The 23,744-nt window shown below is 54.7% G+C and overlaps 3 protein-coding genes across 3 annotated transcripts; 2 read left to right on the plus strand and 1 right to left on the minus strand.

Moving 5' to 3' along the window:
• Positions 1 to 1,154: 1,154 nt before the first annotated feature.
• On the plus strand, positions 1,155 to 11,387 carry BESB_078000 (zinc finger, C3HC4 type (RING finger) domain-containing protein; the record flags this gene model as incomplete). The annotated part of the gene is made up of 19 exons (XM_029366161.1): positions 1,155 to 1,271; positions 1,610 to 1,853; positions 2,402 to 3,624; positions 3,948 to 4,034; positions 4,434 to 4,535; positions 5,152 to 5,293; positions 5,877 to 5,935; positions 6,447 to 6,578; positions 6,605 to 6,859; positions 7,002 to 7,064; positions 7,768 to 7,865; positions 8,373 to 8,553; positions 8,895 to 8,975; positions 9,156 to 9,203; positions 9,735 to 9,879; positions 10,097 to 10,170; positions 10,509 to 10,587; positions 10,845 to 10,895; positions 11,338 to 11,387. The coding sequence occupies 19 exons, from the start codon at positions 1,155 to 1,157 to the stop codon at positions 11,385 to 11,387; spliced, it is 3,231 nt and encodes a 1,076-aa protein (XP_029217592.1).
• Positions 11,388 to 13,200: 1,813 nt separating this feature from the next.
• Positions 13,201 to 14,433, plus strand: BESB_078010 (uncharacterized protein; the record flags this gene model as incomplete). Its single annotated transcript, XM_029366162.1, has 1 exon — positions 13,201 to 14,433. One exon carries the CDS (start codon positions 13,201 to 13,203, stop codon positions 14,431 to 14,433), a length of 1,233 nt encoding a protein of 410 aa, XP_029217593.1.
• A 1,606-nt stretch (positions 14,434 to 16,039) lies between these two features.
• BESB_078020 (Sas10 C-terminal domain-containing protein) lies at positions 16,040 to 21,700 on the minus strand (the record flags this gene model as incomplete). The annotated part of the gene is made up of 11 exons (XM_029366163.1): positions 16,040 to 16,138; positions 16,683 to 16,798; positions 16,907 to 17,145; positions 17,559 to 17,886; positions 18,033 to 18,282; positions 18,608 to 18,816; positions 18,997 to 19,234; positions 19,537 to 19,794; positions 20,182 to 20,480; positions 20,764 to 20,892; positions 21,436 to 21,700. The coding sequence occupies 11 exons, from the start codon at positions 21,698 to 21,700 to the stop codon at positions 16,040 to 16,042; spliced, it is 2,430 nt and encodes an 809-aa protein (XP_029217594.1).
• Positions 21,701 to 23,744: the final 2,044 nt, after the last annotated feature.

Raw genomic sequence — 23,744 nt, forward strand, 5'->3', positions numbered from 1 at the left:
TCTCTCCTCCAGCGGGAAACGGATCTCACCTTGCCACACTGTCTGTCACAAAATCCGGTACGCACGCTTTGTTCGTGTGCTGCGCGGCTGCAGCTCCGTGGCGGTGCCGTTCGGAAGCGTCCTTCCGTCGTTCTGCAAAGTGGATTCATCCGGATTTTACGTGTCCCAGCCCCGTCTGTGGAGGCACGCTGTGTTTGGGTCCCGCCTTCCTTCGTCTAGGTGTGGTGGCGGCTGCTGTTGAGCTGGTCTGTTTCCTCAAGAGTTGACTGGTCCATCCAGATGCTAGCAGCGTCAAGCCGGTCGTCTCAGTGTACAGTTCTCAACCGGATTTGAATCCTCGCATGCGCCGCAGAGTGAGCCACGCCGTGCCGCATACGCTGCTTTGATGAGGATAGCCGCATTTTATGATCGCGTCTTATATTTCTCTATAACGTCGTTTCAGCTTCTCTCTTGCCCAGCTCGCTCCAGTCGCAGCCGTTGGTGCTACGCGGTGTTCCCTCTTTGCTATGGGCTCAAGTCGCCGGCACCCTCTTCAAGGTTACCTGGCTGGCGTTTGCCCAGTGGCTATTCTATCCAGTACGTCCTCTTGTTCAGCGTATCTTTTTCACACTGACCTCGCTGAGTTTTCATATCTCCCATGGTGTTCAGATTGGCGGCCGGGTCTGTTTTCTTCGACCCTTTGGTCTACGGAAGGCGCTCATACCCCCTGCAGTTCTTCAGACTGCTTCAGCGGTCCTTGACTTCTGAAACTACGTTTAGCTCACCCACCGGGACTTCTTTTTCACGCCGCTCTTGTGGGCTGTCTTCGCGTCAGGCTGCGTGCGGTGGCTTGCTGCAGTCAGCCCAGAAGGTGACAAAGTCTAACTCCTAGATACCCACACATCGAATTGCTGTTTTCGGTTTGACCCCGTCGGCGGATGCAGCGGTCTCCATCTCGATCTTCGCGTCGGAGGTGCATTCATGGTGTGCCTCGTTGGCTTCGTTTGGTGGAGACACCAGGGTGTGTGCTTTTTTAGAGTTTCTAAGTTCGCAGTCAGTCCCTAGGACGTGCGATCCGCGTCCTCACACGCGGAAGGCCACGCGCGCCAACGCAAGCGCCGAGAAGAAGTTTCACTCATTTTGAAGAACGGAGTTTTCCTCGCCAACACGAAGCGATGTCAGGAACTGGTCCCCAAAAGCGTAGACGGAGGCTCGTCGGCGGAACGACAGAAGGTGACGCACCCGGCGGAGAGGAGGAAGACCAAGAAGCTCAGGAAAAATTGCCTCTCGAGGTGAGTTCCGCTCTCTCTCTGGCTTTCTTTGCCTCCGCGTTTTGTCCGCCTTCCTCTCGTGCGGAGCTGAATCCATTCTTGCATTCTGCTTCGTGGCAAGTGAGCGCGGAAGTGCCACAGCGTCTGTGCAGGGACATGTATGGGTGGTGCGCGCCCGCGGGGCGTTGAGCGTCTCTGCTAGGTGACAAGAGGATTCGGCATGTTTTGTCAGCGCCTGGGTTCGAGTCACCGAGAACGTCGAGGTCTGCATGTCTCATACTCCGGTTCACTCTCCGCTTTCCCACCCCCTCGCTCTGCACCACAGTCGTTTGTGTTTCCTGTGATTGTCTTTTTTTCAGTCGGAAGCGCTTCTCCGGCAGCTGATTCATCAGCAGCGCGGCTCGCTGCTGCAGTACCGGCGCGAAGTCGCTGCCCTCGAGCGCCAGCGCGAGGAGCAGAAGCGCGAGCTTCTTGTCGCCTCGCAGCGGCAGGAGGCGGTGCTGAGTGTCTGGGGCGAACTCCAAAGCGACTTGCTGCTTCTCAAAGCGCGCGTCGCCGCGCGGATCGACGCCGACCTTCTCGCGAAGCTACTGGCGCATCCCGGTACGACGCTCAGGCTGAAGCTCAACAACCCAGAAAGGGGAGGGTATCGATCTGCAGCGTGTCTGTAGGCGTGCGTGCGGAGGCATGCTATGAGAAGAAGGCAGTCTCGCGTGGTCTGGGGTTGCCTCTAATTGCGTTCGCATCCACAGTTGTGCCGTTGCGAGTCAAAAAATGTCGTCGTTTCGCCATTCGCGTATTCAAAGCCTGACTTTCAGCTAGGAGATCTGTGTGCGTAGTCACCTCACTTAAGTGTACAGGATCTGTGGAGGAGTTCGTCAGCTCGCTATACCGCGCTACTGTCAGGGTTTTGGTCGGCTAGGTGTTACACGCGAGGCGACAAAGCAGCTCGCGACTGGTGGAGACTCTTTTTCTGTCTGAGTGTCTGAGTCCTAAGGATTTTGCACTCCCGAGCTGTTCACACTTCACACGCGAGTGCGCCACATGCCGGGCGAGTCTGAAATCCGAGCGAAAATGGTTTTTGTTTCGTAATGGAGATTCTAGCAGTCGCGTGGCGTTGTGTCTCCCGCGGGTTGACGTTTCGGGCTCAGAGTCGTCTCTCTTCGCGCCGAGTCTCTTTCGATCCGAGGACGCGGATGTCAAGTCGGAGGAAGACTCCGCCAGTCCCGACGGGGGCTTGGCTGCGAGTTCGTCCGCGCGTCTCTCTTTCGAGGCGCCGCTGTGGAGCGACAGCGAGGAAGATTCGGACGACGAGGCTTCGGGCGCTCCCTCCTCTGCGGCGGAGGCGCGGGTGAACTCGCCAACAGCTGAAGAGGCGAAAAAAACGTCTCTGGCGGAGGAGCTGCGCTCGCAGCGCGAGTGGACGCTGAGTCTACTTCGGGACGTGGTCGCCGCAGTCGAGGCTCAGCGCCAAGGCAGAGAAACCTGCAAGGAGGAGCCGAAGGAAGGCGAGGGCCAGCACAAGCACTCCGCCGCGGCGAGTGGGTCGCTAGACGCTGATGCGGAGACCGGCTCCGCGTCTCTGCCGGAGAACGTCGTCTTTGATCGCGTGCGCAGGGCGCTGCACAAGCTCCGCGAAGACGCGCGCAGGTACCGGCGCCGCGCGCGGACGGCGGAACTGGCGCTACGCGCCCGAAAGAAGGAGGCCCTTGCACTCAAAGTGGAGACAGACCGGCTGCAGAAACAACAGGCGCTCTTGAAGTACCGCTTCAAAGTTCTCTCTGGAGCCTCGCCAGAAAGCGCCGCGTCCCTCCTCCAAGCGGCGGGACTGAAGGACGAGGCGCTCGAAGAAAACGTGCCCTCGGCTCGTCTCACATCTGAGACGGGCGCTTTCGCAGACTCGACGGCTGCTGGGGGACGGCCAGGAGTCTCAGGCGCGCCGCCCGCGCAAGCGTCGGGTGTCTCTGCAGGCGCATCGGGCGCCGCCGAGGCCTCGTCCAACGGGGCGGAGACGGACGCAGTCGCGGGCGGTCAGGGCGGCGGTGGCGGCGACGGAGTGAAGTCCGCGGAGAGAGGCGAAAGTGCGGCGGGCGCGTGGGGGGAAGGCCTGGCGACGGCTGCCGGCTCGGGCGAGGGCCTCGCGTTCCTCCCGCACGCCGGCGCTCCGGAGGAGCTGCTCGAGCACTTCGAGGCCTTGCAAATGAAGCTCCGCGAGAGAGAAAAGGATATTTCCGCGCTGCAGGACGAACGCGCCAAGGCGGAGAAACTCGCAGCGGAAGTGAAGATGCTCAGAACTCTCAGCCACGAGCTCGTTATCCAGAGTCCCCCCTACGTAGAGCTTCAGCAGCAAGCCTCCAAGCTCGAAGAAACCGTTGTACGCAGTCAGAGAGCCCACGAAGCGAGACAGAATGGGACAGTGGGTTCAGCGGAGGCAGCGGGCGTCTCCGTAGAGCGTGACAGCTTCAAAGGGAGAGGCAGCGCGAAAATGCGTAGAAACGCAGATGGAGCAGTCACGCGGACGCAGGGAGACGCGAAAAGGAACAGAGGAGGAATCACTCACAAACGAGAAGCGAATGATTTGAAGAGCACTGTGGCCTCCAAACAGCTTTCGAAGAGGGCTATCCCTCTTTCTCATGTTCTTATATTTGGTTTTTCATCAGCTTCACCTCACTTGAGTGCTTTTTCCTCTTTGCGCAGGTTGCCAGGTCCGCGGAGGTGGAGGAACTCAGGCGGGAGCTGCTTCAGGAGCAGAAGCAGAAGGACGAGGAGTTTGACAAGCTTCTGGTGAGTCCCTCGCAGGGCGTGAGACCTCTGACAAAAAGAATCAAGAAGAGGACATGCGAGGGCGGAGGGAAGAAGCCACACCGCGAAAAAGGGCTGCTGGCGCAGAAAAAGGAACCCGGAGTTCCGTCGATGACGAGGGAGTCATCGTCTGCACCGCTTCGGGGTTTGGAAATCCTTTTCCCGTGGCGTCTCGCCCTGAGTCTGCTCTGTTTTCTTCCTTCGCTTCCTCCCGCTGCCCCCGGCCTGTCTCCGTGCTACGGATGGTTTTCTTTAGGGCGTTCCGCAGCGTCTTGTCGCGCTGCAGGCGTCTGCTGCGTCTGCTTGTTGGCAATTTTCGGGCGGCGCTCGTGGCCATTGCAGCTTGGCGTTTCCTTTTGTTTCTCTTCGCGGTTCCTGCAGGCGGAGACGAAGGAGCAGACGGACGGGCTCTTGGAAAAGATGAAGACACTCACGGACGACCTTCAGAACGCGTGCATCGAGCGCGAGAAAGCGCTTGGCGAGGTAGGAAACTGAAGGCAGCTCTGAAGGTTTCAAGCCGAGCCGGGGGACGGAGCCCACGGCCCCCGAACAAGGCGTCAAACAGCCGCATGCGGGTCGTCCTTCACGGTGGAAAAGGACAAAACTGACCAGAGATGTTTTTTGGTACCAAGAAGTCACATATCCGCCTTACTAAGCAGACTTTAAGAACAAGGGACTACAGCTAGGCGACGCATCGTCAGCGCCACATTTTAAGTGCCCGCCTTCGCTCAAGCGTTGACCTAGGCACTTCCACAGACAGTCTCCTCCGCAGTCAGGCAGTCAGAGGATGGGGAGGAAACAGCGGCAAGATTCGTGAAGCGCGTCAAGCAAGCGTGCGCGCACGCCCGTTTAGACGGATGCTTTCTGCTGTGGTCTCATAGCCGGAGCCATCTTCACTATTCAAGGGATTGTAAGATCAGTTTTTCGATTTGAATGAATTCGTATGGTCGTCGAATCAAACATGTGCCGCTGAAGGTAACAGTACAAGCTGTAAACAAAGGGGGACTCGTCTGCTCGCCCTCGGCGCCATGCGGCGCGCTCAGACGCGAGGTGGGATCTGATCGCGTGTAGAGTGCGCATGCGTGGAGCTTCCGTTCAGGCCGAGAGACTCCGACAGGAGCTCCTGCAGAGCAGAGCTTCGCAGGAGGAGCAAGAAACCGTCTTCGCGCAGAGATGCGTTCAGCTGAGCAAACTGAAGATGCAACACGAACAACTCAAGAACGCCGGCAGTCAAATGCTGCGTACGTCCCCCCCAAGCGCCCTCCGTGCATATGGTGCTCTCTATACCACGTCGCACCCACCACCCGAAAGCACGTGTCCAAATGTGCAAATATGTGTATGTACATATCTCCATACACTTATGTACTTCTCGTACGTGTATATATCTCCGGCGTACCTAACGACCGTCATATGATTTAGAGATAGAATGTGATGTGAATTCCTTTCCGCCTGGTTTCTGCACAGTGTAGATGTAAACTGTTGAATGGTTCTGTAAAGATGTATTACCCACGCACTGCAGTCTGCGCAAGAGCTTGCGCCTGTACACGGCTGCCCAGGCTTCGCGGGCTGGGTAGGGCGGCATGCGTGCAGCCCCGCGTCGTGGGGGGAGAGCGTGCATTTAGGGTTTGGGGTTTGCGGCGTTTCTGTGTGGCGTTCCGCGGAGCTTGCTGCGCCCAAAGACTGAATCGACCCACGAGCGCGATGTCTGCTGTATTGAGTGTAAGTGGCGCTGCGGCTCTAGCGGCTCTCCTCAGTCGGCGCCATCGCTCCCTTCTGCTGCTGTAGAGCCGAGATGAGTGGTGTTTTTCTCTTTCGTTTGTCCAGTTCGCAACGAGCGGATGAGGAAGGAGCGCCAGGGCCTCATCGAGGCGGTTCGACAGAAGGTAGGAATTTCTTCCGCTAGGTCGCTTCGCATCGGCGTGCACTGGTGGCGAGCCAGTTTGCCGGCAGAGGGAGGAGGTAGATGGATGCGTGCATACCCCTCTGATTCGGGGAACGGCCGGTGGGTCGCGCAGTTGGAGAATATTTGCTGTCGCTTTGCCAAGTATCTTGCGAGCCGAAAATCTCTCCTTCATTTGCTTGCGTGGGGTGCTGCTTTAGGGCTGTGAGCTTCTTTCACCTCGTCCTGCAGCCTGCAGGTTTCGTGCCCTTTCGCTGAGCGTCTGTGGCGTCCTCGTCTCGATGGTTCAGGCGTGGTGTTGGCTCGCCTGCGTCTTTCTTCGTCTCGTTGCTTTCAATTCTGCTTGTTCCACACACGCCGTCTGTCTCTGCGTGGGGTCACATGCCGCGGTTTTCCTGCTGGTGTTTTCGTCGTTGGGCGCTCTGTGTCTGCGTATACGCGCATTTTGCCCTCGCTCCAGTAGGGCAGGTGTTCTCTCTGTTTCCTCATTTCAGGATGAGATTATCTACAGGCTCCAGCTGCGGCTGCGCGCCGAAGAGCGTCAGAAGCAGGATACCGGCTCTTCGCCGTGTTCGCCTTCGGGGAACGCGTCGTCGTCTCCCACCGGCGGCAGCGACAGCTGCGCAGTCGCTTCCTCCCCCCCCCCAAGGAGGAAGACAAAGGCAAGTCGCCGCCCAACGAACCGATTCTTCAAGACCCGCCTTCCTCCTCATCTCCTTCTGCGTCCTCGTCTGCCGCCGCGTCGTCTCCTCTGCCTACGGGCGCGAGCATGTCGCCTGGAGAGAGTCGCCGAAACTCGCTCTCGAGTACTCCGTCGCTGTCGCTTTCGGACGGACTTGATCTGGCGGGGCTTCCCGAAGGCCAGGGGCTGGAAGTCCAGTTGGGGAAGATCAAACTCGAAAAAGAGGTAGGCGATTTGCGCGCGCGTCGTGCAACGCATGCTGCGTGGCGAAGCGTGTCTTCAGGCCCGAGTGCAGAGGCAGAGTGGCAGTAGGGCCGTGGATTTCATCGAAGGGCTTGCCTTTTTGCTCTTGGGTGCTGTTTGGCAGGCTCTCCAGAGGCGCCTGGCTGACTACGACCAGCTCGTTGCAGAGATCGCCGGGCTTCGCGAGGTGAGTGTCAGACGTGTCGTTTTTCAGCGTTTTTTCCCTTGTTCCTCCATCTCCGCTTCCTGCTCTCGGGCATGTTGTTTTTCCTCTCGTCCCTTTGCTCTCTATTTTTGGGCGTTCCGTTGCTTCTCGTCGCTTCTCGCCGTGGCGGGTTTCCCCTTCGTCTCCGCGACGCGTCCTCCGGCGGCGCGCGTGCGAAGGAGATCAGGGAGCACCGTCTGCCTGCGCGGACGGTCGCGAAAGGAGTCATAAAACCGATGCGCGCAGCACCATACTTCACAGTCTGTGTAGGCGTCCCTGTTGCGGGCGCAGTCTGCTGTGAGATTCGTTTAACTGAGCTTTGGGGAAAAAAATCGAGTAGCTCTCGTTCCCGGGCTGACAACCCGCAGAACGAGACAACCTCTCTGAATTCTTTTCTGCAGGCGCGCTTTCGTCTGTCAACGGAAGGACTTCCGCTGTCTTCTAGTAGTGGCGTGTGAGCTGCGTTCTTCCCCCTCTCTCAGGCGTGGTGTATATCTCATCACTCCGGGACTTCTCTGTAGCGAAGTAATCTGTGTTTAGTTTCTTTTCCTGTCTGTTTCTCGCCGTTTGTTGTCGTCTCTGGCGGATCTCTCCTCCAGGCCCTCGTGACTACAGTCGCCTGGGCGTTTGGTTTCATTTCTTTCCGATTTCCTCCGTGCTTCTCTGGATGCGTCGTGCCCTTCAGCAATACGCGCGGGTCTCCGAAGAAGTGGAAGAGGTCAGCAAAGCGTTCGAGGAGCGCCAGACGTTCTGCGAACATCTTCTGAAGCAGATTAGGGAAAAGTAAGTTGTCTTCACGCCAAAAACGTGCAGACTGCTTGCCTTGCAGGCGTGTTTCCTTAGTGGAGCCTCTGTGACCCTGTCACCGGAGCCGTCGGGCGTCTTTATTCGTCATCTGCCTTCTCAGCTTCACTGGCTACTCGTTTCCGTTCTCTTTTCTCTCGTCCCTCGATTTCCGCGTTCTTCGAGCGCCATACATAGTGTACCTGTGTCTATATGAGTAGGTATATGTGTGTGCAGGTGTTCATGTCGTCTGTTTTGTACCTTCTCACTGTCTCTGTTTTGGGTTTTGGGCGGCGTTTTTGCTCTCGTTACTCTGTCGCGGTTTGTTTTCGCAGAACTTTTGCTCGCTTGCGCCCCTCCCTGACCTGGGTTTCGTTGCCTCTTTTTGTCGTCTTCATCCCGCTGCTCCCTGCCGCGGTGGCGCATCGCTGCGCGCGTTCCGTGGCCTCTCGCTGGCTTGGCTGGACTGTCTTCGCAGTGCGAGTGACGCGTCTGTTTTTTCCTCAGAGACGAGGCCCTCGCAGACCACCGCAACAGAAGCGCGAGTTTCCTCCAGCAGCAGCAGATGCTCTCTCGGCTGTCGCGCCTGCATGACCAGAAACTTCTGCTGCTTCGCCAGCAGTACGAGCAGACCACTGCGAACTCCAGAGTCTATGCGGAAGCCCTGCAGCAGGCGAATGTCCGTGTGGTAAGACCAAGGCTCGTCAAGCATATATACATATATATGTATATTTGAGTTCATATGCTTCTGGGGATGTGCAGTCTTGGTTCTTTTCGTCAGGGAGATTCCGCATCCTGTACACAATCGTATACAAGGCCAGTTTGATCAGTTTGCGTGCCTCTCGTGGTAGTCAAGGATCCAGCATATATACACATATACATGGATATATATGTGTATATGTATGCGTCTTTTGTGTGCGTGGATAGATTCGAGTACCTGTGTAACGAGTAAATGTTGGAAGACCGTACACGTGCCGGAAATTCGTCTCTTTGGATGGGAAGCGGCGTTTTTCTGGTTGTTTTTCGCAGGCCTTGGCTGACCAGCAGCGCGAAGAAGCGACGTTGTTGTACCAGAGCACGCGCGCGGCTCGAGATGCGCTGTTCAAGGAGGTATGCTCCGTCGTGGGAAAAAGAGAGAGAAGTCTGAATGCATGTCAGCCGTTAATGCCGTAAAGCGGGCGCGGAAAGGGAAGTTGAGATCTCGTCCCAGTCGTCTCCTTGCGTGTTTCTTCGAGTTTTTTCTTTTTCTCCCGAGTTTCTTTTCGTCCTTCGGTTTTCTTTTGCGTGCAGAAAGAGGAGGTGTTGGCGAAACTGTCCACTGTGGTTGAGGCGAACAAGGTAGGGCTTCCGCTCTCGCGGAATAAGATGCGAAAAGCGGGCACACAGATGATGGTATTATAGGTGGCAATCCGCACTTTCTTTGTCAAGAAGTGTATATATGTATAAATATGTTCACCTTGGGAGTTTGTGAGCTTCTTTCGTACTAGTTGCAGTCGAAGGCGCGACTGTGTAACTTTTTCTCGGAAAAACGGCGCGTGTGTGTCTGGTCTCAAAAGCACCTCGCGCACCTGCTTCGCGAGCGCCGGTGCGCTGGCTGGTGCGGGGTCTGAGCGCCGAGCGTCGGCCTACGAACGTTGGGTCGCGGCGAAGTCCGAGTTGCCTTCGATGGGCTCAACTGATTTCTCCTTCAGTCGCCACGAGAGATAGCGAGCGAGAAGCGCCGGTGGTCGAATGTGTATCCGTCGAGCTCCATGTGAGCTCCGTGCGCCCGCGTGGGAGTTTCGTTTTAGGGCACTTTCGGTGGCGCCGAGAGGGCGCTGAGTCTCGCGCCCCATCTTTTTGGTTTTTTTTCCTCGCCTGCTGCATCAGGTCCTGGACGCAGCAGCGCAGGAGAGTTCTTCGAAGAGAACTGCGGCCGAGAACGAAGCGCGACGTCTCACCGACGCCAAGGCGGAGCTGGAGAAGCGCATCGAGAAACTCAAAGCGAAGGAAGAGAAGCAGGACAGGAAACGCGGTAAGAGTGTGCGGGGAGATGCGAACGAAAGCGGCGCAGCGAGACAGTTGCTATACGGTAGGGAATCTACGCTGCGATGGCCTACCAACCGATGTTCTCCAGGCGGCTGAGTACAATCACTGAAACCCAGGACGGATCTATCTCAGCATGCCAACGATTCGCATTCACGGAGTGGCTGTATCTACGATGAGTGTGGGTGTTCTGTCTTTTTTCGCAGCTCATACTGCAGCCCTCGAGGAGCTCTCGGTTCGGGATCTGCAGCTGCTGAAAGACGAGAACGAAACCATGCGGGTGAGCGAGCGCGTTGTCTCTCTGTGTTCTTCTGCGAGTCCCTGGCGCGTGTTCACGCGTCTGCGGAGCCCACAGCGATTCGTACTCCCACTGTTATATTTTTGCTATAAATGAAGAGTTATAATGAGTGTCTATTCAGTTAGCAGAGTCTCTCTATTAGGACGTGGCTGAGTTTCGAGGCAAGCCTTGCACACCGCTGCGGCTGACTATCTAAAGCACAGTTGCCACTCTCCCAGCAGGGCTCCGCAGTCCGTGTCTAAATGTATTAAAATTCGGGATTTTTCGCCAGTCAGTTCGGTCATCGCGCACTCCGTTTCTTTCGTCTCTCTTCTCTGCAGCGACGCCTGATTTGTTTCGTCTGCAACGAGCGCTTCAAGGACCACATTATCAACAAATGTGGTCACATGTTCTGTCAAGGTAACGTGTGAACAGTCGGGATTGTTTTCGCACTTGAGGCTAGTTGCGCAGCAACTGTAGGTCAGGATCGTCGGGGAGAGTTCGCGTGTGTCGCGTGGCAAGCAGTTATGGCGTGTTTCCACAGGCACAGTCCGCGGGGCGTTTGTGGAATTCGGATCCAATGCACGTGCAACTGCATAGCTGGAGTACTGACTTTTTTCAGCAATAATTAGCTTTTTCCAGTGTTTCCCTTTGCATTTTCCCTCCTTTTTTCTCAGTTTGCCTGGAGCGAAACGTGAAGACCCGCAACCGAAAGTGTCCGCACTGCAGTAAGTCATCTGCATGAGACACCGAGATGCCTGCGGAAAGACAACAAATCCGACGTATTCTTCGTTACGCATTCTTGTGCTCCAGGTTGTCAAAAGCGAAGGATCGCAGTCACAGGTGCTCATAGGCGTATATTTGTATATATGTATGGCTACCTATTTCTGTCTCTCAACGCCCAAAATCACCCACTCATCCCAGACCGCTCGTCCTCGTCCCCCCACTCCCCTTCCCCCCCTCCCCCCCGTGCTACCCTCCTTTTCTCCATATGTCCCGTCGTCTTCCTGCAGTGTCTCTTGGAACGGTGATTTGAAACTTAATTGCGCCTCACATCTGTTGTCCATGTCTTCTTGGGGGAGTGGAACAACACAACGCTGCGAATATTGGCGCCCACGTCATTTGGGGTAGTTCGAACATTTTGCTTGTGTATAATGTTTCGCCTCACAGAGACCCCGTTCGACCAGAAAGACATTCGGAAGGTCTACCTGGACAACTAAAGACGCCAAGTTCTGGGTCGGCTTCTGTGGTGGAGGCCCCTTTGTTATTTCACTTTTCGACAAGTCTTCGTTTTGCACGCAAGCGTGCTGTGGTGCAGAGTTTCAATGTCATCTAAATCCGTCCGGTGTTAATGATTTCTAGTTGCCGCATGTGCTTCACGAGCGTTCGGTGAATTACCTTGCGTTGATCCGAACGTCAAACAGGTACTTTCGCTTAGAAAATTTTCCATGGATATCAAAACACCTATAAGTATTCGGCCCACACGGACAGTGCCAGCAAGTCTCCGTTTTAACATCGAGCGGTTCTTGGGCTTCGCACAGAGGATCACAACGCCTGTGTCCAACCCCGCGGGCCCGGGGGGGCAGCATCTACCAGCATGTGTGGCGGGCTTGTTTTCTGTAGTACTTCCATGAAATGTACTTACGCTACAGCGTAAGCACATTTCATCGCGGGGGGATCTGCGAGAAATGACATAAAAGAGAACTCAGTTGAATGCGCCATATTTCTGCGTGACCGCTAGTGGAACCCGCAAAGAGACTTCTCTGTACAGCTGCTGGCCTGTACGCAAGTCTGACTTGCGTACACGTCCCACGTGAGAGCTGTCACGGGGTGCGAGCGCATGTTTCACGTAGCACAGCCTAGAAAAGGGTTACTTCGTCACGTCGCACTCACGCAGCAGATGCTAGACCACCCTTTCTTCTTGTCGCGACTCGCTCGTACGTGCCCCCGATGCCAAGCGGGGAACCGTCTTCTATTTGTGTCGGCAACAGGGGCCGCCATTCCCTCCGAAACTGCTAACAGCTGAAGGCTCACGCGTGGGGATAGGGTATACGAATATGGCGTGCCTCGCGAAAAGAGGGTTATGGCTTTTCCAGGAAATGCTGTAGGTATACCCGCCTTCCTTCTGAATCCTTCATGGTGTTCTCCCAAGAACCGGCACATGACACAGAATTTTGTTCTCCGCGTCAGAGTGTTTGTCGTGCTGCCCGGGCGACTGTGGTACCATGAGAAGTAAGTCGCTTCAGCAGCATAACAAAATCCCCAGAATCAGTGGTCGAATTATAAGTCGCATTAATAAGTACTTTTTACGACCTTTCAGTAAGGCCTCCATGATTGTGGTGACCACACCGGGGAAACCTCCCAAGGCACCCATCGTATATCATGTCTTCTGAAGCAAATCCGGTTGCTTCATATTCAACTCAGGGTAACAGCCAAAAAGATATGCCACCTCGCAAAGGTTGTAGTCGAAAAGCGTAGCTGCGCTGACGCGCCTGATTTATCTGATGTATCGATTAGTCGTCTAGTAGCGCTGTCCAGGGTAAGACCGCAGCCGTTTGAGTTGTAGCCCTTCTACTACTGACGCTTCCACGTGCCCGTCCCCCGAGTAACTCTGTCTGACACACGCCAGAGAGACCATATTTTCTGTCAGGTAAGAGCACGTAAAAGAGTAGGCGTTTGATGTTCCGCGGCTTGCTCCACACAATAGGGTGGATCGGATTGTATGTCAGTGGCAGCGGGTTTTAGTTGATTACTTGCATATAGAGGCAATCCAAAGTGAAGTGTCAGGGAGATCATCTTTGTTCTAGGCGACGTCAAGCCTCCGTCTGATTTCGAAAGGTCATTACGTCTCCCTCTGAGAACGTCTTTTGCTGAGCAACTCAGAATAACAGCCTCGCGTCCCGTGCCCCTGAGAGGCGGTTTGGTTTGTATGTTTGCCGTGTGCGCGACGCCCTTCTGATTGCACTGCAGATACGGTCAGCTTCAAACACAGCTTCGGAGTTTAGCCTCGACGGCAGCTCGGGCTTGTTGAGAATGGCTCGGTCTAGCTCGCTGCGTGTCGCAGCCTTCTTTTTTATGGCTGCTTTAGCCTATCCGGGGTGCGCTGCGCCGGTCGCTGAGCGGTCTCAGAAGCCAGCTGATGCGAAAAAGGCAGATGGTACTGAATCAGCTGACCTAACAGATGATGGCTCATTCAGCATTGTAACTAACGAAGGTCCGCTGCCATACCCCGTAGAGAAGATGCAAGGACCCCCTCTGAGTCAGTGCGATTCAGACCATGTTGGCGCCGGCTTCACAGCAGTGGCATTCGAGGGAAATCTTGTCTGGACAGCGGCCAAATACCCAGCTGCGTTGTCGAATTCAACTGTCCTCACAATTGAGGTGCAGGACGCAACCAAAGAGGACACGGCAGATCGCCCAATCCTCTTCGTTTATCGTAACGACACCAGGAGCGATTACAAAGCGGGAGAGCCTATCTCATTTGCATTCTGCGCTAAGATACCTGAAAACAAGAACATAACGCAGTATGGCCTCCACACTCGTTTGAATATTGGCGCGGTACACGTTCAGGGAGGAACACAGCGACCAGAGAGCTACATTGGCCTGACGGAGGTGGAATCAGGAATAAACGAGTACAGCAAGCTGCGGGTCCGCATGTTCCCTATTGTGACTGTAGAGCAAACCACAGAGGATAGCGCCTCCACCGAAGAATCTCCCGGTGCCACCGGTAAGGCGAGAGTGTCAAAGTATGAAGCTGCATGCAACTTTGCAAGCGTCGACGAGGAGGGATTCATTGGAGTCGCAACGGAGGTGGCTGTTGGTTTGCCGTCAGCGCTCGATCCCACACAGCTGCCGAAACCCACATACCTGACGGTTCGTATGGACGACATCACTACGGACGAGGACGAGCCACAGGCAGTCGCGCTGTTCAGCTCTGATATCACTCAGTGGTACGAAAAAGGCGCACCGTTGACTGCCCTTCTCTGTGCCAAGTTGCCTGATCACGGCGAAAGCATCATGTACCGTGTCGTATCTATCCTCAAGCTCGGCGGAGAAGAGCGTACACAGGGGGCTAAAGAGGCAACGTCAGCATCCAACCATGAGAAAACAGCCGAGGAAAGCTCTGAGGAAACATCAGAAGAAGACGATCTTCTGACAACGCTGCGTCAGGGGGACTTTGTTGGGACAACTATGGTCGTCGTACTACCGGATAAAGTTGACTATACCGCAACGGTGAACTTGGAAGCCTACAAACCAGAAGCATAGAAGGAGAAGGTTCACTTATTCCGTCTGGAAGCGGGCTGTCGCAGCTTTATGTTCGCATCGACGCAACTGTGTTTTGCTCATATACGGAAGGGGCCTTCGCTGGGACGGTTCGGCAATGGTTATAAATGAGAAGCTATTATGCAGCGAGGTGTCGCCCGTGCGATATACCCTGGGAAGTCTACTGCATCGACCGCATCCTGGCGGTATTGTATGACGGCACCGTTGTTACTGCAGTGGCTTATGTCGGTCGAACCGGCAAGTGTCATTTTCGCGTGATAGCTCCTGGAATGTGTTCGTTGTACTTCGTGCCCTCTGCAGCGTTTTGCTGGAGAAAAAAAATGGCACCATAGACGGAGAGCATACTCACGTATGCACTTGATCCACTGTGTCTGTGACCAGCGAGGCGTCTCAAAGGAGCCATCATTCTGTTCGTCCCTTTTTTTACCGCGCTTCTGCAGTGCGGAAGCGCAGGCAGATTTCCTAACTGTCGCCCAGCTTCGATGAGTAATACTTTGGAGTAAACTCGGGGAACGGCGCGTTGACGCGGCACGCAGAATTGCCTAGCTGCTTTGCACGGTAGTACCCACGTGACAGCGTTCGTGGTCACGTGCAGCCGCTCCGCTGTCTACGACATCACAAAACAAATCTTCTCATATCTCGTGCTGTCAAAACGGGAACAGACGTACTTCTGTGTAGAGTGTGAGACTCAACTCGAAGCGTCTCCTCCTCTGGCGGGACCACCTGTCACCGGCGGCCTGCTATCAATGGCAATACAGCACGCGGGGCAACGAGGATATTAACTGAAAGTACGACGAACACAGTAGATATGTTCGAGCTGTTTCCCATGACCATCTTCGAGCGGAAGATACTGTTCTGCAGTCGTAGCCTTTTACTTTTTGAGCTTTATATACGTGTGAATTTCCACTAAATATTACTAGCGAGCTGACTTATACGCCTGTGTCTGGTATCTAGCATGTGCCAGGTGAGATATTCTATCCTCATTAAAACTTAAGAACTGACGCTCTGCGGTGACAAGCAGTTCAGGCTTTCATTATGGGTCGGATACCCTGAAGAACGGAAAACGAATCCGCTGACACATTGCCCTGCGGGGGAGGGTTATCTTTTGCTTGTGTGTCCGCCTATACAAGGAGGCAAGTCGTGTCCCCTGCGACTGCTGTTGTAAACTGCTGACCCTGTACAGGCAAACCGTAGTGCCGTTTGCAACACGCGCGAAATATTTTTTGCCTACCGCCAATCTCTTTCGTCGACTGCTGTGACTTGGCTCGAGTATCGACAGAGGAGGATGCTGCAGGAGATCTTTTGTGGCGCGTACCCGCGTCCACTAGAAGACGTATCATGTCGCAGTCCGTGGTTCACTGGGTTTCAGAGGACAGCTTAAACCTCCGAGCAGCGTCGTGTCACGTTTTGGAAACGAAGGTTGCAGTTGGAAGAGCCACAAAAAATGCAACAGCATCGGTTCGTGGCAGGGCCATACCACCGAAAGCTCGGTGTCAAGGGTAGAACAGAAAGTGGTTCCATATCGTATATAAATAAAGGTATACGATGAAAAAAATAGGCAAATGAAAAAAAAACTGTAGACGACCAATTACGACAAGTTCCGCGACTTCTTGAGGTTTGACCTGATACCTGATTCTTCTCCCATATACGAATCGCCCTCAACCGCGCGCCCCGGAGGCCGGATCGTCTGAAGAGGCACGCAAACAGAAAGAAACCACCACACGGATAGCACGTCTCTCAATGTGTCGCAATTTGTCATTCTCGAGTAGCACTTTATTTCAAGAGCTAGTATGACCGTAAAAAAAATTCATCGTCAAAAAGAGTTCAGGTTGCACACCCTACCCCTCAATACCCCGCGTCCGAATTTTTTTAACGAATCTAGGGCGCGACCCGTCCCCTGATCCGGCCATGCATTTGGCGATACAACTCAACGTTGGTTCGATATCAACAGAAGTCAGCGTGTACGCGCGTTTGCAGATATATGCACTCCATTAAAACTTATAGTGAAACTGACTGAGCTCCTGAGAAAACTGCTACAGGAATCACAATTATAACTTCACACATTGAATGTGAAACGGCAAGGGGGGCAGGTACACACGGAGGGCGAACGCTGTAAAGCACATGCATTGCGGCATACAGAGAGAGGGCGGAAGGACAAACAGAAGAAGGGGCGCATGCAGCCGTCCAGATATGTGGACAATGCTTCGCATCTCGTTCTTGCGTGTGCTTACCTTCAACTTCTTCATCTTGCTTTCGAACTTCATCCTGTTGTGGACACGCGCGTTACCCTCGTACTTCTTCCTCTTGCGGGTGAGACCCTTGTTTTTCAGAATCTGCCGCGTTGTTGCTGAAAGTCATGACACAGCAAACACGCGTGAGTTGCATTTCTCAGGCGTCGTGTGTCTTCGTCTTTCGAGTCTACGTCTACCGCTGCAGCAGCGAACTGTATTCCTACCTCTCTGTCCGTCGACTTCATCTGGAATGCTCGGGATAAACTCTTTAGCCCTCTCTTCCATCTGCTTCTTCTTGGCTGCCTTTCGGCTCTTCTGGGTCTCGAGCAGTTCATCAAATGCTTCGAGATCCTCTTCCCGGTACTGCGGGACGTCCCCGCCGTCGCTGTAATCCTGTCGCTTTCCCTTCCGTTTGCTGGAAAAGACATCGTCATCGAACTCTGCGTCGTCCGAAGAGCGCATGCTGCGAGGCACATCAAACAAGCGGGAAACCATGAGCTGCCACGCTGCAAAGGACCGCCCACACGAACAAACAGACGCACAATTTACCAGAAGCCCCCCAGAAATCCGGTGACGACGGCGTCCTTTCAGCCAAGCCCCGCTCACAATACAGATGCTGGAAAGCAAGAAACACACACGATGACAGTCGTGACAAGTTTGGGAAGACTTTACTGGCAAGAGAGATCTGTGCATCATTCGAGAAATACACAAACCCCTACACGCCTTCATATGCATATGAAGAGAAGCCAAAGGCAGAAACAAACTTGACCAAAACCGCGTTGGGAAAAACAATGTCGGAGACGACGCCTTCTTCCGAGTGTTTCTGTCGTTCTACCTTGCGTGGCGTTCGTACTAATGCGTGCTTCAACAGCATACCTTCTTTCTTTCTCCTTCTTCTGCTTGCTAATGAGTTGGTTGAAAGAGTGCGCCTTCTGATTTTCCTGTCTCGACAGGATTGCGCGATCTGCCTGGAGAGCCGCCTCGGCCTTGCGCGCTGTTTCAGATGCCTGTTTCGCGGCGTTCAAGTAGGCGTTCAAAGCATTCGTCTGCTTCTTCTTGTTGACTCCCGCGCGACCCAACGTGGGATCGTCATCGTCTCCCAAAGCATCCAGAGTGGACTCTGAGAACGCGGTCAACTCGCCTAAAGTCGTTCCCACTGTCATGCGTCGCTGATGCTCTTCCAGCTTTTTGGCCTTCTGCTGCTCTGAATAGCAGAACACAAAAGAGACAAGAGACTGTCCTACCGCCACACATATCTCCTACACAGGCCGAACGGTTTGACACGGAAACACGAAATAAGCATGTAGGACATGCTACGGAAGTACGCAGCCTGGCGTCTGTTGCCCTCACCTTTACGATCCTTTTTGGACATCGAAAGTCGCACCATGTTCTCCTCCTCGAAGGCCTCACGCGCCCGCTGCTTGGCGATCGACGCCGCCGAGCCCAACCGAGTCTGCTGAACCTGAATCCACTGCTCGATGCCGACCTCCTCAGGCGCGTCGCCGACTTCCTCGCGGACAGCTCGCACCAGTTCGCTGCGCTTCAGACGCTCTGCAGCGCGGCGCAGTTCACGCGCAGCCTTCGCCTTGACGTTGTTCACCTGGAAAAGGAGACACCGCCACATACAGGATTTCAGCGTGCCCGTGTGTGACGGCATCTAACGTGCGACCACCAGCGACACGCAGTGTGCGGGCTGCTGACGCCTCGAGAGGGTAGTCCTCGCACGGCGACAGCAGACACAGTTACTTTTAAGCCTAAAGGCTAAACAAAAATCGACGGAAGAAACTCGGAGGCCGCGATACAGCGCGCGCGTGGCTCACAGCAACCGCACAGCTGCGAATTCGCTTGAGTGCATCGAGAAGGTACACGCGAGGGAAAAGAGCGCGAACGAGAGAGGTGAACACCGGCGCAAAAAAAAAACATACCTGGTCTTCAGCGTGATAGTCCATTGCGAGAATCTTGGGAGGTTTGTAAACTTGAGGCACGTCGTCCTCATCTTCGGTCTTCCTTCCCTTCTTCGGCTTCTCGCCCTCCTCTTCGTCGTCTGTTGTGGACTCGCCGTCTTCTCTCTCCTCTCCCACACCCAGCAAAAGGTCAGGACGGGGCCGCGCCTCCGCATCGTCGTCCGCCTCATCTGAACAAACAACGAGGCAGGGAATTCGCCACGCTGCTCAGCTGATCTGAAACGCTTGCGCGGCGAGAGTGCGCAACGAGGCGTCTGCAGCACCTTATGTTATGGTCAGCAGCACCCCTCATGTGGAATCCTGTTTCGCTACTGTCGATTTGATTCCGTTCCTCTTAGTGCATTGCTCACCGTCGTCGGCGTTCTTGTGGCTCTTCTTCTGCGCAGCTTGCAGCAAGCGTTCGATCTGAAATTGCAGACGCTCGTCAATCGGCTTCAGCTTCTCGAGGAGGACGCGGACCTCCACGAGCCTCTCAATCACAGGGTGATCAACCACGGAGATGCCGTGGGTCTTCAGCAACAGGTAGTAGCTCAGATACGTCAGATACGCCACCAGCAACTGATTCTTCGTGTCTAGAAATGAAAGGCCCTAATGATGAAAAAAAAAATCTCAAGCTACATCGACCCTGTGCGCGCACACCCTCGGCACGCAAGGCTTTCGCACGACGAGTATGGGAGCAGGTAGTGCGCAGGCGAAGAGACATGCGAAGGTCGCCGCGGGAACGTCGCTGGAATCTACCAGCCTCCATGACTGCATGACGTACATGTGTCCGTGACGCAACTGACCGCCCCACCCGACCCCCTTAAACCGTCTCCCCCGCCGCCCCATCATTTCGACGACGCTCTGCCATCCAGCCCTCTGCTCCATTGGACCGCCGACTCTTTCCTCACCTCCTTAGTCATGAGTTGTCGGGCCTTCGCCTTGCGGAGCAAAGGGCGGAGAGTGCCGCGCACGTCCTTCAGAGACGTGCGCAGCTGATCGAGCAGGCTCTGCAGCTCCGGATGCTCCTGCGTCAAAATCCTTTGTCGCTCCGCCTTGGAGAGCGCCTTGAATTCCGCTGACGAAAGAAGACGGTGGACTGTCGTTTTTTCGCTGTCTCTCTCAAGCGCCGAGGTTGCACCCAGCCCGCTGAGAATCGCGTGCAGATCCTGAAGAAAAATCACACGTCGACGCCAGCACCTACCCACGTGAGCCACAAATGCTGCGGCAGCTGCGGCTCGAGCAAATCGGCACGACCGCATCCCCTGAGGGACGAGGTTTCCGGACAGGGACGCCGCACACGAGACTGGCGCCCTGACCCAAAGGCACGCCGCAGTCAGCATGGGCGTTAGCGTAGACGCGCCTCTCCGAAGATTCTCCTTTTGGCGCTCACTCGGACCCGCGCCGGCATACAGATTGGAAGTCGTCAACTCCAGCGCACTGGGACAAATACGGGACCGGTGTGTGCGTGCGGAGGGACAGTCCGCAGCGGAAACGGGCGGCATACAACATAATCCCACCCTACGCCGCTGCAGCTGCGTTCCTAAACCGCTTACACTGTCGCTCCCGCTCGCTTCTTCGACATCCTCTGATACTTCGCCGCCGGCTCCACCCGCGGCCCGCGAGGCTCCCTTCTTCCGCTGGCCGCGAGCAACTTCAGCCAGCTGCGCCAAGCCGAAGTCGTCTTCGTCCAGCCCCTCAACTTCCTCCTCTTCTTCGATCTGCCGCGCCTCTTCTTCTCTCAGACGCATGTTCTCTTCCTCATCGGCCGACTCCTCCGCCTCGTCTTCGTCCCCGTAGAATGCCTTTGCCGACCGACCCCACGCCGTGCGCGGCCCATTTTCGTCGTCATCCTCTATGAGGCACACAAATACAGTTCACAAAAACAGCCTGTCGAAGAGGTCGCTTCAAGCGAATCACGCCTCAGTTGTCGGCTACCGCTCTGATTATACCGAAACGGCTCTCGAAGTGTGTACCAAAGCGACGAGGGAAGCACACGCCGTCTGCCGTTCGCCGTAAAAGAACGACCGCATCTCGTTCTGCAGTCTTCGCATGTGCACTGTGCAAACAGATCAAGCGAAACGAATTCTCTGGAGCGCATAGCTTGAGGGATCTGGACAAGTGGGATCCCATCTTACCCCTATCTTCATCTACCTCTTCGTCCTCATCTTCTCCATCTTCCTCATCGTCGTCTTCCTCCTCTTCTAGGACGTCTTCTGCACCCTCAAGTCCCATAAGTCGGCGCTCCTGCTCATCGTCGCTGTCGTCTGAGTGAACGAACAAATACAACGCAATCTCCGCTGTGTTATGCTAGGTGATTCGTGACGTGGAATCGAGGAACACGGACTCCCCTCAAGGCATCCGCCAGCCCACAGAAGACCGGAGAAACTATACAGAGCGGTCCGGTCGCCTCCCGCCCGCTTTCAACACGCACAGATTTGTGCTTTCGTTGGAATTATAATTATCACGAGTGGCAGCCAAACCCCCCTCTCACCCCGCACCTCGCAACTATGCCGAAGGATCAACTGACAAGCGGGGCGCCCCTAAGAAACCGTCTCCATGCTATTGGAAAGAAATCATAAACGCATCGACGGACCTCTCCGCACTCTGTTGCAAGGCGCCGTTGGACATGAAGTTCAGAAAAGGCTGAATCGCAGACTGTGTATGTGCGACCGCTTCTGCGCATTGCCCAGTCCGCAGTCCGACCAAAACTGCGCACGCGTCCTGAGTTTCCACAGAAAAAAAGCAGCTTCCTTGGTCCTCCCTATCGTATGACAAGAACTCTGCTAATATCTGCATCTCTTCCTTACCCTCATCAGCGCCATCCGCAAGGCGAATGAAGTCCTCGGCAGAGGAACCCCCAGCACCCAGCTTGCGCCGCTCCCGCGCGCGATAGGACTCTTCTACTTCGTCAACGCCGAAACGGTCAGCTTCAGTCTCGAAAAGCCTCCCTTTCTTTGAGGACTTTCCTGGAAATTCCAGAGCCGTGGTTCCCCGAAAACGGCCGCCGCTGCGCCTCTGATTGCCCGCGGCGGACCCTCCCCCTTGACGGCGCGCCCCAGACACGCGCGCCATGTCGCAAATCGAGTCAGGAAATAAAAATAAGCAATGGTTCTTCAGTGAGGCGAAGCCGCTAAATCGGAACAACGTGAGATCTCTGATTGATCCCAGTACTGGATAGATCTCCTCGGTTCGCTTGCGCTGCCTGCAAGGTGGGCGCCACCAAGACCTAGCAGAAAGATGCAGGTCGATGTCGATGGGCTCTCTCGCCTAAAATGGAAAATGAACAGTACTCCGCTGCTGTTAAAGATGTCCGACAGCGCACTCGTGTCAAAAGGAGGTCGAGCCGCTAACGCGACCTCGGCCGTACCTACGGCAAGTGCATGCAACGAGGTCCAGAGACGAAGCCGAGCTACATGCTGGCATGAGAGACCTACTGGCAAATGTCGCGCGCGGGAGTAAAAGGACACACGGGAACCAAAAAACCCACCGTAGTGGTAAACTTCTGGAAGCTCAGCAGACGCGATAGCAAAACATGCAGTGAGTGCCCGTCGAATGCATGTGGGGCTCGAGTGGGCTGGATATTGAAGCCAAAAACCCCAGTCCACCCGAAGTACAGGCCCACCCAGATTTTCGTAACCTGATTAATCAAGAAGCTGAACCCATTTGAATCCTTGCATATCCACGTTCCTCCAAGAAAGCGGGAAGCACTTCTAGTCTTGCGAAACATACAGGAGCCGCCTGCTACGGCATGCGAGGCCTGCATGCATACGTTAGCTGCTGGCGCAAGGTCGGGGCTGGATACCAGAACAGACAGGGACCCTACGGTTTGGAAGTGGGGGGAGGTCCTGCTGAAGCAGAAACGCTTTTTCACATTTTTTGTACCGGTTCATTTGGTTGGGCAGGAGTTGCCTGGACGATTGAGAGACTTAGCCTTCCGCTGTTGGCGCGCTTTTCCTGACATTATCGGAGACTGTCTCTGCAGGGCGTACCGGCCACACTGGACGGTATACATTTTCTATTCACTTTAGAGGACGGGGAATTCTGTCACTGAAGATAACCTCTTGTTGATGATAACAACGGGCGTCATCTATTAACTGGCTAAAACATGAGCACCTACTTCCCTGGAGAACTCAAAGTTTGGGAAACCATATTCTGTATCAGCACGCGTGGGAATACTATTGAGAGCAATAGGAACTCTGTCACTGAAGATATAATTGTTGCCGAGGATCACGGCGGGCGTCATCAAATAATTTGCTAGGAGGTGCCATAAATGGTAAACCAGTACGGCCGCTTTTTGAATTTTTTTTTTATGACCGCCGTTTCAGTAACATTAATGTGGCGCTGTGCATCGGCAGGACGGGTTCCGGAAATCAGAGACATTGCCCACGCCAGGCACACTGGAGGTGTTCTTCTGGCAGGAGCCTTCTTCCTGTGGCTGCACACGAGAAGATGCCCATCCACACGGTCGGAGGAAACCTCGTCTTCTGTTAACCTTTTTCGTCCATTGAATCATTTGGGACGTTTAATCTTGTGGTATGGGAGCATGTAGCCACGGGCAAACCCTTCGCCGAGTTCTTGCGAGGGATTTCGAAAAATGAGTTGAGTCAATCACGTAGTTCTTGATTTTCGAGACATTACCAAATGTCACACAGCGACGCTATCATACACAATTTTGGGACTATCAAATGCAGGTCCACGTATATCAGTTCGTCCCTTTCAGCTACCGTACTGTACATAAAGGAGTGTGACATCCGGGAATAACACGTGATACGTGGGCATTCAGTCACACTTAATTCAGGCCTGTGCCCACACAGCAAAGCGTGGCCAATACAACGTCAAGCCTAGCATTACTTGCGATTTTCCTCACGGGACGGAGGTCATTCGAGCGTCAACAATCTTTCGCATCCATTCGTAGGTTTCAGCGCGATAGCTTTAAATGATGCCACCCCCATTGCGCGGCACAAGAGCGTATCCTGCGTAGCATTATGACGTGAAATGGGAGCGTTCTCGAATTGCTTCCTTCCCCCGAGCTACAAATGCAACGTTTAGTGCATGCTCTTCGACCCCCCCTCGAGATGATAAGGTGACGTCGCCTGAATGACAGTTCCATCTCAGC

The sequence above is a fragment of the Besnoitia besnoiti genome, chromosome VII (assembly GCF_002563875.1).
Source record: "Besnoitia besnoiti strain Bb-Ger1 chromosome VII, whole genome shotgun sequence".
Taxonomy (NCBI): Eukaryota; Apicomplexa; class Conoidasida; order Eucoccidiorida; family Sarcocystidae; genus Besnoitia; species Besnoitia besnoiti.